Below are 13,810 nucleotides of genomic sequence, written 5' to 3' on the forward strand. Positions count from 1 at the left end.
TATGTATCAGAGGATGTTCCATAGGCCAGTCTGCATGTTAATCAAGTCATGTACTTCCAGTTGAGGATTTTAAATTTGCTGCATTTTTTTGGTTATTTATCTTTGCTGGCCTGCGATCTACCTTCATGTCCGTGAAGATCGAGCGGTCAATCGCGATCGACGTAACTAGCACCCTGGGCCTAATGGATATCTGTTTGTTTCTTCTGGCAGATGGGATTATGCTGCAATATAGTAATTTGATTAAGATCAAGAAAAGATTCTCCAAACCTAAATATATGCAGAACAGAAACAAGGAACGCCTAATTCAACATGTTCAATATTTTTTTACCTTCAGCTGAGTGTATAGTGGTTTCCTAGATTTTTAATAGAAGAAAAGTCTGTTTACACTATTAAGGTTAACATCATTTGGCGGCCATGGCGCAGCGGAAGGGCGGTCGACCCATGATCATAATATTGCAGGTTCGACACCCATGTGTCGAACTGTCCTTGGGCAAGACACTGAACCCCACCTTGCCTCTGGTTGTAGGTTGGCGCCAGTGTTTGACAGCGGAGCTGCCACCAGTGTGTGAATGTGTGTGTAAATGTGTGTGAGACTGGGTGAATGGGCCAGTGTGTGAATGTGTGTGTGACTGTTTGAATGGGTCTGTGACTGTAAAGCGCTTTGGACCTTGTTGGTAGAAAAGCGCTATATAAGTATACTCCATTTAGTATTTACCATTACTCGTCAAGTTGCAATGAAGACTTAAGACAACCATTTCAGTCAATAAGGGTGAAGAAGATGAGACGCAGGAGCAGTGGCGGTTTTACACTAACTTACTCCCTGGGCGAGTAACCCCACCAGCCCCCACCAGCCCCCCCCCCCCCCCCCCCCCCCCCCCCCCGCACACATACAAAATTTGACACCATCCTGTTGTGTTCCCTATCTTCTATTTAGCCATTTAGCCATTTTACACTAAAAATGCATGAATTTTCTAGACTCGTATTACAGGGGGGTCAAACTCAGTCACACAGGGGCCTAAGTTAAAAACACGCATAAAGTTTTGGGCCGAAGAAAATAAACATTTACTGAACACACTAAAGCTAAACTTTTCAACCTTTTAAACTGGACTTTTTGAACATAAATATGAATAAAAACAGGAACATTAATCCAGAATAACTCAAGTTAAACCTTAAATAACGTAATATTTTGCTCTACATAGAAATATATTCTGTCAAAATTATACAAATATGAACATGCTGCAGAACAAAACAAAGAAAGCCTGGAAATATTAATAAGAAATTACAAATCAAAAAATTCAGTTTTTTTTTGCTCTTTTATCATTTTTTAGAGCATCTTTTTCAGAGCTGGAGTCCTGCTTCATTTTTAGCAATAATATCTTAATGTGTGACGTCCTGTGTGTGTCTTTGTGAAACATATCAGAGGGATTAGATCTAAAAAAAAACTTATTGTGATTAATATGTTTAGGTCTTATAAAACATTAAAGACTAAATCCTAGAACTCATCAGTGGGATTACTCCAAAAATATTTGGCATTTCCCTAAATTTGTGCAACACCAACAGTAAAAATCCTCCTAAAAAACTCAATCCATAAAAAATGGTCTGCGCCCACCTTGCCTGCTTTTGTCGAAATTGGGTAGAGAACGGAATTTCCCAGAGAATTTCACATTAAAAGCTCCAAGCTTCCTCTTCAGTTATAGTAGCACATTATGTGTAACGCATCGGGCACGGCAAATGCCGCCCCCTCTGAAGTGCCGCCCTGGGCGACCGCCCACATCGCCCAAATCAAAAACCGCCACTGCGCAGGAGTGTCTAACAGATTTTCATTTTTCGCCCTCCCCGTAACCTGCAAACTATGCAGGTAGCCTATTAGTACTGTTCATGTTAAATGTGGTGGACATCCTACCAGTATCACCCGAGTACTTACATATCATACTTACAAATCCTGTACGTGCAGCATTTCACGCACTCAGTTAGGAGCCAATAATGACTTGTGTGATGCGTCAAGGTTCCCACATGACAGTACATTATAAATATCTGTAACTTATAGTACAAATATACAAATCTACAATATACTGACCACATGCCACATTCATGAGATGATCGCAGGAGCCTCAAGGGAACAGCAAAACATACCTAAACTCCTCTCAACCCTTGTGCTATCTTAGAAGACCCCACCCTTGCATTGACATGTTATTCCTACCATGACAAAGGTGGATAAAGGTGGAAAGATTTCATGTAATCCATGGACACCAGTGAGGTTCACAAATCATTGAAGATAAAAGGTTCAGCGCACTGTCTAGTGGGTCCAGATGACCCAACTCCCAATGTTAAAGTGCCTAATATAGCACAAGGGTTAAGAAGCAGCGCCTCCTCTCCACAACCCTCTATGGGTCTAGGTAACCCAAAAACCTGCAGCACCTATACAGGGGTTGACCCGTATGCGTCCATGTGATAAGGCTTAAGTCGGTCTGCTTCAATAAAGTAAATTTGCTTTCAGATCAATCAGGTGACTTAGGACTTTTGGCCTCTTTGCCTCTGAAGCCCACAAAGATTTCAGGTAATAATATTAAGTGTAGGCATGTAAACTGACTGAACGAGATTGAAGATGGAAAATCACTGGTTTATGTTTGGGTTCATGTTTTTGTGCTCCTGACATGCGAGCAGAGGCACTGTGCATTTGTTTGCCTGTTTGTCTCCTGAGTGTGTAAGCTCACCACTGTATGTTTTCTGCGCAAAAACATGTGGAACATGCACAATGCAGCCATGCATGTGTATCAGAAAATAATTTACCTCTGGAGGACTTGCCTCTGAAAGAAAAAGAGGGGGGGGGGGGGGGGGGGGGGGGGGGCAAGACAAATACAAACAGGAATACAAATGGGACAAGAGGCAAGGAAATTCACACAAAGCATTAAATGCATAGTAGAAAAGACATCATTACGTAAAAGAGAATGAATTGTATTTGATTAATTAATGAATTCACTTTATTTAAGACTCAAATGCGGTCCATAAAAGAAGACAGACAGAATGTACAAACAAAACAAAAAAAACAAAACAAAAAAATGGATTACTTTGTGTGTATATTTTAAAATGAATTGTAAAAGGTTTGTTTTTCCTTTTGGTAACTCCTTTCATGGGTTGCCAAAGCAAATCATCTCACCATTCTGACATGTAATTTGGCATCAGTTTTACTGTGGATCCCCTTCCTGACCCAACCCTTTATCCGGTTAAGCAATGAAAAGTGACCCTACTTAAGGCAGTGGTAGTCACAGGCATTCCTTCAATAATGAGCTATTCAAGCCCAACCATGCTCACCTTCTCAGATTAGGCATGTGCTTGGTTGGCTGTAAGAAAATGACTTCTGAAGGTGGTGTATGTATTTTTATTTAATCAATACCACCTGGTAATGAGGTTCCGACGAGCCAGGGAGTGATGCTTTTTTATTAGGGCTGATTGTGGACAGTGTGTCTACAGAGAACACTGCCTGGACAAGTCTCTTCTAAATTCAGAAACTGCAGTTTTTCTTACTGCCCTCTGTAGCTCAACAAGTGAAAATGAAAGCAAACTTTTGTTTCTCTTTTCTAATCACATTTTCTTTTTATTTTCTATTTTATGTGATTATTCCATTCGGCACTACAAAATCCAAGTCCCCTGATTGCTCAAAGTTTCACTGGTTTAACTTTCAACGTAGTTTCAGTGGCCGTATGTTTTGTACATGGAACCTGAAAACAAACGTAAAAACTCGCATAGTGACGGATGAACGTGAGAGTTTTGAACGAGGAAGCTCCAAACCCACATATAAGCATACATAAACTTTTCATTAGAAGGTGTTGCTTGACCTCACGTTGCAGAGGCCATAGCATCAGGTAAACTTAGAGTCTCTGGTAATGTTACACGGGAATAGGGGGGGGGGGGGGGGGGGTTGTAGGCTAAGTTTGAAGTTTGAAACCCATAACAGATTTAGTCTACGCATGTCAACAACTTTTTTATTGTCGTCTTTGCTACTTTTCAGGGAGTTTGGAAGATGGAAGGTAAACAATTTAGCAGTGGAAAGAAGAGATTTCTTGGAGTCCCAGTTACCACTGACACCAGAGTTTGTCAGGAATATTCGACTTCTCGGCCGCAGGCCAACAACCCAGATGATCACTGACAATCTGATCAAGAAGTATGGAACCCACTTCCTGTTGTCAGCTACATTGGGAGGTAAGAAAAAAAAATGTCACTAGGGTGTTGTTAAGTTATATTTTGTTGTGCTAAAATGCATAGAGGTTTAGGAAGCTCTTCTTCATATGCAAAAGTCTGGGGAAACTCCATGTACCTTACACTGCAATTCCAACACCGTTAAGCACTTTGTAAACTGTCAAAGTACAAAGGCATTACAATAATGCAAGGCATTTACAATTCTGGGTGACTGATTCTTTCTGCGCCATTTACTTTCAGCTTTTTCCTCCACTCTTCCAGCTTTAAACACATCCATTCTGCAACAACAATGGGGACAAATTCAGATGGCTCTGATTTTTAGAGCAGTTGTCTTTTGATTTCAAACAGATACAGACAGAGGCAACCTTCACAGTTAAAGTGAGAATCCATCAATTTTCCTAAGCGAGATGAAAATTGCTGCTGGCAGATTTTATCAGCTGCAGCTACTGGTAATTAGGTCCAATTCTAGTAGTTTTGCTGAAGCTGTCTCCCTGCTAAGCATCTTCCATCACTATATGATTCTGGTGGAAGATGCAGGAAAAAAAGGGCATTGTTCTGGAGAAGAGCTAGTTAGTTCAAGTGTTATATTGCAATCGCGGAAGGGAAAATGTGCTTCAAGGAATTACCTCTTTCACAGCTGATGTAGGCTTAAGGGCAGTATACGGTTTGGGATGATAAAAGCTGTTCAAATTTGCTCCACCAGGTGTTCCATATGGTAACAGATGGGGTTGGCACATTACAGCAATCTGCACAGAGTAACCGAATAACACAGTGAACAGTGAAACATAATTTTATGCAAAAAAACGGGTACAATTTGCATTTTGTTGATTTATGACTACATAAGAAGCCTTGAAAATATTTGTTCTGCTTGAAAATGAGTGTATTTTTTTACAGGTTTTACAATATATATATATATATATATATATATATATATATATATATATATATATATATATATATATATATAACCGAAAGTTCAATGTAAATCCCTCATGTGTAATATCCTAAAACAAAGCCTGTGTAAGCTATTTAAAACGGTAGCAGTGGTGAGTATATGGATCTACCCTTCCAGGTTGCGGAGCAAATGCAGCTCTCTTTGGCTCTTAGCCAGCGCTTAGTGTTATGAAAAAATAAGAATGAGAAGTTTTCTTTGGGTCTTTGCCAGAGAAGTGCCTTCATAGCTCTGGATAGATTGCTACCACACCCAGAAAACATATGGAGTTAATGAAATTAATAAATAGATTGCAATATTAAGACCGTGCCCCCTCAGCCGCTGGGCGAGGGAAGCAGCAGGCAGAAAAATGGCTCCAAAGCATTAAGACTGCATTATTATGAGAAAGATGATGTGCTGTGTCTTTGGGACTCTCATAGCATCCCGAGACTTATGAGCAGCTAACTGCTACGAATGGCTTCAAATAAGACAAGGCACGGCTTATCCTAATTGTGGTTGATTGGCCTTATGCTTCTGAGATCCCTCTATAGTCTGACCTAGGATAATGGAAAGTTGCGACTCTTCCTTTTTAATAGACGACAGCAAATTCAGTCCTAAAATAAAGTTTTTGGTTTATAAATGCAAACTACTTAAAACATAATTTTAAACATAAACAGAATGTCCTTAAAGTTTTTATTCTAATAATATCTTGATCCATTGTAAATGCGTTCCCAATGGTCTCTTAATTATGATTGTGCTTTTTCAGGAAAATCTATGAATATGAGTCTAGGACACATATTCTAGGACATAGTTTCTGCAGAGTAGAAGTGATTGATTAGAAATTCCCCTCTGAGTTGTGGGTGGGACAGTTTCTTTGTTCACATTCTCCCGCTAGTTTACACCCCCTCACAACCATCACCTAACATTACTAGTGCAACAAAAATGGCAAGCGACATTGGAGCTATCCAGTCATTCAGTTTTGAGCCATATGACAGCTTGGATAAGGAAAACAAAGACGTACATGGATCTATTTGTCTTCAAGTGGGTGTATCGGAATAGAGCAGAAGAGGAAGCTTGTGGTAACTTTTTCAAATGGCATCTTTTTTTCTAATTCACAACGTTTTGGGTAAAGACATTCTCAAATACTCAGAAACTCAAACTTTTGTTGCATTAGGACATGTAACACACATGTTTCTGCACACTTCATTTTGCACAATTCTGCAACAGTTATTTTTGTTGATGTGCCAGTGCTTTTATATTTAGTGTGTTTTTAGCATTTAATCAGTGTTCATTGTTCTAAGCGTTATAATACTGTCCAGCCCATCAACAAATGGGTCAATGTTTCTAGTACGTCATGAACAATTTAAAAAAAATTGCAACCACTTCAATAATTTAGAAAATGTTTTGACTGGCTTGACACTTTAATGACCCTAAAAATGTTAAAAAACAAAAGATGGTTATCTTCTTTTAAAAGAGAAACAGTATAATACAAATGAGACTAAATACAAAATAAATACGAAACACTGCCTTAGTAAATGGTTTTAACAGTTGATGGATAAGAGAAAAATAAGAGATAAAAAACGAATAGATGTAGCTGTTAACTAACCTGAATATGTTCCAAAAAGGTCTTCTCTGACAGCTTGGACTTTGGAATATTTCAGTGTTACTCATGAGGAATTGAGACACACAACCAGTTAAGCACATTAACCAATTAAGCAAAAATATTTGCTTATATCAGTGACAAGAAAATGAATCTTTGAATGATTACAAACAAAAAACATCATTAAATAGTGGTGAACATCTAAAATGAATGATGCTGGCTCAGGAACTTCAAACTTTGATTGCTTAACTTAAAAACAACAAAGCTGAAAATGTGACCAATCTAAGAAGAAAAAGGTGGTAAAAAAAAGAAATGCATATTGATTGACAGGAAACAATGAACTTTAAAAACTGAAGCATAACCGGCTAATAGAAAAAAAAAGACTGCTGATTAAAAAGGAATCACTGGTATGTTCATGGCAGGATTGGGAGAGAGCAGAAACTAAACAAGAAAAATTACCAATGTAACCTAAACCAATAAAGTCATAAAAGTTAACTTAAAACAAGCCATTAAATCAAGATACTTTAAGATTTTTCACTTATTTTTAACCCTATGAAATTCTCGATGATGCATATTTTTGATGGTATGAAAAATTTAAGGGAGATACATGCAACAAAGAAAAAGATGAAGTAAGGTTCAGTCTTACTGGGATGTAATAGCATATAGAGCCACACAATTTGAAAGAAAATACAGAAACCCTATTAGTTATGTGAAATTAGAGCTGAGGTTCACCAAAGTTTTTCAGAATTTTTTTTTTTTTTTTGTCAAACATATTGATGTTTTAAATGTGTTTAAAATCCATCCCTCGTACCTCTAAATCCTTTACCCAAATGTAAGAAAGGTCTTTTTTTAAACAATTTTCTGCCAACACCCCACCTCAATGATTTTGTTGTTGTTGTTGGTTGTCTCTTTAAGCTATGCTTAAAAAGAAAACGTTAGTAAAAGCTGAGATAGCAGCATCTGCTGAACCCAATCTAATTGTTTTGTATTGGTGAAAAAGATCCAAATGTTGTCCATTGAGGAGTTCAGTAAATCACTTGCATATTGGTGAACAAAAATTCAGGTTTGACACAGAAACCTGGTCAATGTAGTGAAGCTAAGTTTATTTATCAAGCTCCAAACCAATTAAAGATATTTGAGTTAAAGGTATTTTCTAGGTCATTTGTGACCTAGAAATTCACTGGTCGGGCCACAAGCTCACTGCTCCGCTCCATTCAGATGGATCCACTTGTAGACAAATAGATTCATGTGCGCCTTTGTTTTTTCTCGTATGAGCTGGCATTTCTACGGCAGAATAGCTCCAACATTGCTCACCATGTTTTGTTGTACCGACAATGGTAGGTTGGAGGTGTGGTGGGCTGAAAGCTCACGGGAGAGCATGTAAACGGAGAGCTCTCAGTAATGAATGATGGACCAATTGCACCAACCGTCTCACTCACAATTCAGAAGCAGGGAATTACTGCCGCCCTGCAGACATTTTGTTTTACAACACAACACAGGCTCTTTGATTGTGGCTGAAAACGGCAAAATCAGAATGAAAAAAAAAAACACTTGGAACATTTAAAAGTAACTCAAAAGATAATCTGAGTGGGTATTTAAAGGTAAAAAAATACCTAAAAAACAAATGCTATAAAATTGTGACCTAAATTTTGAAGTCTTCATGTATTTATTTATTTCAAAAACAACATTAAAGAAAAATTGAGCATATAAATGTACTGGCAACAAGTCACTTAAAAGAAATGTGCAAGCCAAATGTAACTACAGCCTTATTTTAATCAAACAATGATGGACCCATTTCTTGTTTAACTGTGCAGGAGAAGAAGCCTTAACAATATTTGTCGACAAGCGGAAGCTGAGTAAAAAAGCTCCAGAGGTGAGTGATTACTCAGGCAACTCCTCCGCCGTGACCCTGGAAGCTCTGCACCAGCTGGCTGCATCCTACTTCATCGACAGGGAAAGCACTCTGCGCAAGCTGCACCACATCCAGATTGCCTCCACTGCCATCAAGGTAATGCCTCTGAATTTTCTGTTCAGACTTCTCGAAGCGCAATCAAGTGCAGTGATTAATAACCATTTCACACTGTTTGACCTTCAGTAAATCATCCATTATATCATCCTGCTCTACATCATAATGCAAACACAGACAGGTGGTGGTCTACTTTGCACAGAAAATGTCATGTCACCACTTTTTTTTGATTAAAACATACTCCTAAAAACATACATTTACAAACAAAACGTTTATTTATTTTTCTAAACAAGCAATTAGATATCGCAAAAAACATATCCAATATGTTGCTGTTGAGCAAAAAAAAGATTGAAAGTTATTTGACAACTCACAACTGAAGAAATAACGTTAAAATTGTTTTTAAAATAATGTAAAAACTCAACTAAAATGAAACAATGAATGACATATTCAAGAAAAACAAATCTTGTCTGCATATGTAGTAGAAAACAAATGTTGATAACACTTAATGAGTCAATAAACCTACATGTTCATGAAAAGGAATATTTCAAGGTCATAAAATTACAATTTTCTTCTCCTAATTAAACCCTAAAAAAATAAAATAGAGGATTATGTTCTTTATTAGCGTGCTTGTGTTAAGATTGGATCTTCAGCTGCCGTGAGCACATCTATGCTGCAGCGAGCACTGTGATTAGCACATATGGTGGGGGGAAGATAAATGAGTCCTGTGAAACACGGTGGGTGACAGCTTCCTGCCTCTGGTTGTCACCTTTAGGTGGCATGGGGGTAATAAGGTGGCAGAGAAGAGGACGAGCATTCTCAGTGCCTTTTCGACTTCTTGAGAAGTGTGAGGTTTGTGTAGCTTTCATTGTTGAATCAGTATCCCTATACTAATACCATCGCACTACATTCTGTTTGTTTTGGGGGATTGAATGCTGCAGCCCAGGCGGCCAAAGCGGTAGATGCTTCCGTCTGTTCCACCGAAATTAAGGATTTTTTTGTAGCAACAGACAAGGAAGAGTGGAGGTGAGAATGTGCGTTCATGCGCCAAAGGCTGTCATTTGGTGTGACTGACAGGTGGGAAGAGACTCACCCTTCATCAGGGGGGAAAGTGAGTGAAAGGAGAGACAGATTCACCCTCAGACACACATTCTTTCCACAAAGCGATGACCCGCAGAGTAACAGAACAGATTGCACCCCTGCATGAATTTGAAATCAAACGAGTTTAGGAATGAATGAGCAAGGTTGCTGATCCAGTACCCCCGAGCTGTCACTATCCAAAGGGAAAAATGAAGGTCATTTAGAAGACAAAGCTGAGTTTTTTCTGTGATGTATTGAAGGGATTTACATTTCCTTTAAAGAGTGAGAACACAGAGCAGAGCCTGTTTGTTTGTACAATGAGTGATGACTGCAGTACATTTGAGAGTAGAGGCTTTTTGTTGCACTTACATAATTTCCTATTCTGAGGCATTATTTATGTAGCGACTTTTTTCCAAACACAGTGATCAACATAGTGGCAGACTTGACTGAGGAAACAGCAGAAGCTTCTGATCTCAAGTTATCTTCTTGTAGACAAAGGATGGCTTAGTCAAACTCTTATAATAGCAAATGCACTTTGTTAACTCACTAGGGAGGTGCATCTTCCCCTTTACCGTGAGTCAGTAGGCATCTCTAAATGGTCCACTAATTGATACACAAAAGATTTAACTAACTCTGTGGTGATATGATAGAGTCCAATTATTTGACCTAAATGAATATAGATATATATTTTTCATTTGGCATTCAAAATATAAATGACAATGCCTGACTTTTTTTTTTGGGACTTTTTATTTCAAGCAACAAAAACAAAATGTCTATCTATAGCTTCAAACATTAAAACTCATGCATTTTGGGTCTTTTAGACTGTTTTGTTCTTATAATATCTCTGTTGTTAGGGGGCTATAAGCTAGCAGGAGAGCGTGTAAACAGATGGATGAGGGGAAATGGGGCAGGCTTACTCCATCCCAACAGAGACAAATTTTAATGAACTACTGCTGGTTTGCAGAAACGGTTGTTTGTTTGTTTTTGTTTTTTGGCTAGAAAGGAAATATGCATAGTTAAAAAATCCAGTGGTAAGGCTTGTACAATAGATCAAGAGGTGATTGGAGTGGAACTTTAACATGCAAAGCTTATGTGGAGAAGCTAAGGGCTGTCAATGTTAGCAACCCCCAGAGCACAATGGTCTGAAGAAGGGGAAAAGCATACCACACACTGATGGAGAGGAATGAGTTGTAAAATGCCTGAGAAACACTAAAGTGAAAATGGAAATTGTCAAAAAGGAGAATATAGAAATAAATGTTTTTGTCAGTTTTAATTACCACAATTTGCTCCATATCAGTTCTTAAGTTTTCCAAAATCTACAAGATTGCAATACTGGAGAGGTAATATCTCTCATTAATCTTTGCTTCAGGCGTAGTATTTACGTCAATAGAAAAGATGCACTCTCATTGCTTTTAGTGATTTATATGTATCCTTGTTGCGATAATAGGTGTAGCTACTTGTGCATAACGTCATGGGGTGAACACTTGCCTTTCAGACATGTTAAATGAAGATGCAAAAACAGCTGCCATAAACCTTTTTCAGGTTTTATTAATCACATCGCGTGTGCTACCTCAATCTATTTGCATCTAGTCCTCCCACATTGAGGCATGATCTGCTAGAAACCCCACATATGTTGAATGGATTTTGCAGTGATCTGCCTGTTTAACAGACACAATCCACGACCCATTTTGATGTGTTTGTTATCAACTTTCTACACATTTTACACACCCAAACCTATAGAAATGACACTCTTGATGTCTGTGCCTTTGTAGTCAGTAAGACTTATAGTAATAGTAATGGTGAGCATGTCAATCTACCTTTCCAACCGTTTAATTCTTAACAACACATCATCGGCATTAACAACACATCATGCATTTTTTTTTTCAAGATTTAGAATTAGCTTGTAGGCTTGGTTATCTCAGTTGGGTGCCAGTGGTTAAAACTGGTTCAGATCCAGAATAGCAATAATTGTGACATTTAGAGAATTGGGATAGATGCAGTGATTCCCTTTTCAGGTTTCACAGAATTTCCAGTTATCTTGGGTCTAAAACAATTTAGTATCATTACTGGCTAAAAAGAGCTGCTTGGTAGTGTAGTGGTGTAGAGGTTAGCACTTTTGCTTCACAGTGAAAAGGCTGAGACTTTTCTGTGTGTAGTTTGCATGTTCTTCTAGAGCATGTGTGGGTTTTCTCTGGGCACTTTGGCTTCTTCCGACAGTCCATAAACATGCTTCATATAGGTTAATTTGTCTCTCGAAATGGCGTATAGGTGTGAGTAGACACACAGACTGGCAGGTGTAAAACTGCCAATAGTAGCTGAGATAGGCTCCAGCAACCCCGTCACCCCAAAAATGATTAAGCAGGTTCAGAAAATGGATGCTTTTTGGGGAAAAAAATTAACTGTATGAAGTATTTCTGGTTAATTTTATTATTATAATAATAATAATTACAATTATAAGTATAATTATAATAATAATAATTATTATTCATTTAATTATTATTATTATTTATTTTATTTCTGTTTATTAAAAGTTCTTGGGGAAAAGGACTATGATTAATTGACAGGGACATTTAAAACTCCCAGTAATGTCCTAAAAATTGAAAATGATTTGAACCAAAATGCTTTTTCTCTAGTTAAAACACTTTAAATCTTGTAGATGTAACTGTTAGTCAAACGTTCATCAAAGTATCTTAGCAGAAACACCAAAGTTAACCGTATTTTTTACAACAATAAAATTTTAAAAAAAGGAGATTTGGGAGGGAAAATGTAGTGCATAGTGCTGGATGCTAAGCAACAAATTATATGTAGGTGTTAAACTAACTATTTTAAATGTCTATCTTTATTTATCATGTCTGTTTTAGGCTATTTCTTCATATCAAAATGGCATGAAATAAAGAAAGAATGCTAATTTTGACCTCTACACTTTCGTGACACTCCCACTTAATACAGAATATTGGGTCAAAGAGTCAATGTGCAGCTTGTTTTTAGAAAAGGATTAGATTTGAATCAGACATTTCTTCACAAAAACATATGTAGACATCTGTAGACAAAACATGCAATTATATTAGATAGTCATTTAGTAGGAAAATACACATTTTATGGTCACACAATGTGAACAACAAAGTCTAACGTTTGATTCTGTTCATTATAGCCAAATGAAGTGAACATTTTACTTTCCATTTCTACTCACATGCATCGAGTCATTTATTAATCACAATCTACCAAATACCAACATTTGATTGTTTCTTTTGTTTTTTAAGCTCTCTGCCTTCTTTAAAAACTTGGCAAACATTTAAATGCAAATACCTCTTTTAGGAAGCGTCTGCATCTATCAATTGATTATGATGCAAAGGGAAATCAGGCACATGAACATGCATAAAATTTCAAGCTGAGATTTGGTAAAAGCAGAAAAAATAAGTATGCACGGTTCCATGTAAAGCCGATTAGAAGATGCAGCGTGCTTGTTTCTGCGTCTGTGTTTCCACAATTGCACTCATGACTTCTCGCAGTTTTATGTATGTGGCTGTTAAACTATAAAAATATTTTGTAAAGAAAGACACCAAACAGTAAAATAAATTTGTCATTTCACCTCTATCTCATAAAGGTGGTTCATAATGTCCTAATAAGTATTTTTGCAATACAAAAATGTATCAATAGTGAGTAGCAGCTTGTAAGCAAAACGGAAATTGAATGTTCTGCTCATCACTCAGTGTATTTGCCTTATGGCTTATCATATGGCAAATCAAATTATTCATTTTTATGGTTTTAATATTCATGTGGACTTGAAGCATTGTTTCTCATTTCCTTAAACTCATATCAGAATAAAACCTCTCAGACAGGAAGCAAGAGTCTTCTAACATACACACATCTACTGTATGTGTGTATCTAAGTAGGATGAAATACATTACTTCCAATTTTTCTTTTTTTTACCTCATAAATGGTTATTTTATCAGTCTATGAACCTTTATTTTTTACCATTAGAAAGTACAAAGTATACCTTTAGTTGGCAGCCTTATGAGTTCCTGAGACCTTCAGTCCT

The 13,810-nt window shown here is 37.4% G+C and overlaps 1 protein-coding gene across 1 annotated transcript in view; it reads left to right on the plus strand.

Annotated features, from left to right (window-relative positions):
* The window catches only part of LOC101162515 (BMP/retinoic acid-inducible neural-specific protein 3), a 70,251-nt gene that overhangs the window by 36,298 nt on the left and 20,143 nt on the right, over positions 1 to 13,810 (plus strand). Inside the window, exons 3-4 of the mRNA XM_023954378.2 lie at positions 4,010 to 4,200; positions 8,543 to 8,736. Coding sequence (XP_023810146.1) covers positions 4,010 to 4,200; positions 8,543 to 8,736 — 385 coding nt within the window. The remainder of the gene's footprint in view (positions 1 to 4,009; positions 4,201 to 8,542; positions 8,737 to 13,810) is intronic.

Source organism: Oryzias latipes, chromosome 4, assembly GCF_053564925.1.
Source record: "Oryzias latipes strain Hd-rR chromosome 4, Olatipes_Hd-rR_3.1".
NCBI lineage: Eukaryota > Metazoa > Chordata > Actinopteri > Beloniformes > Adrianichthyidae > Oryzias > Oryzias latipes.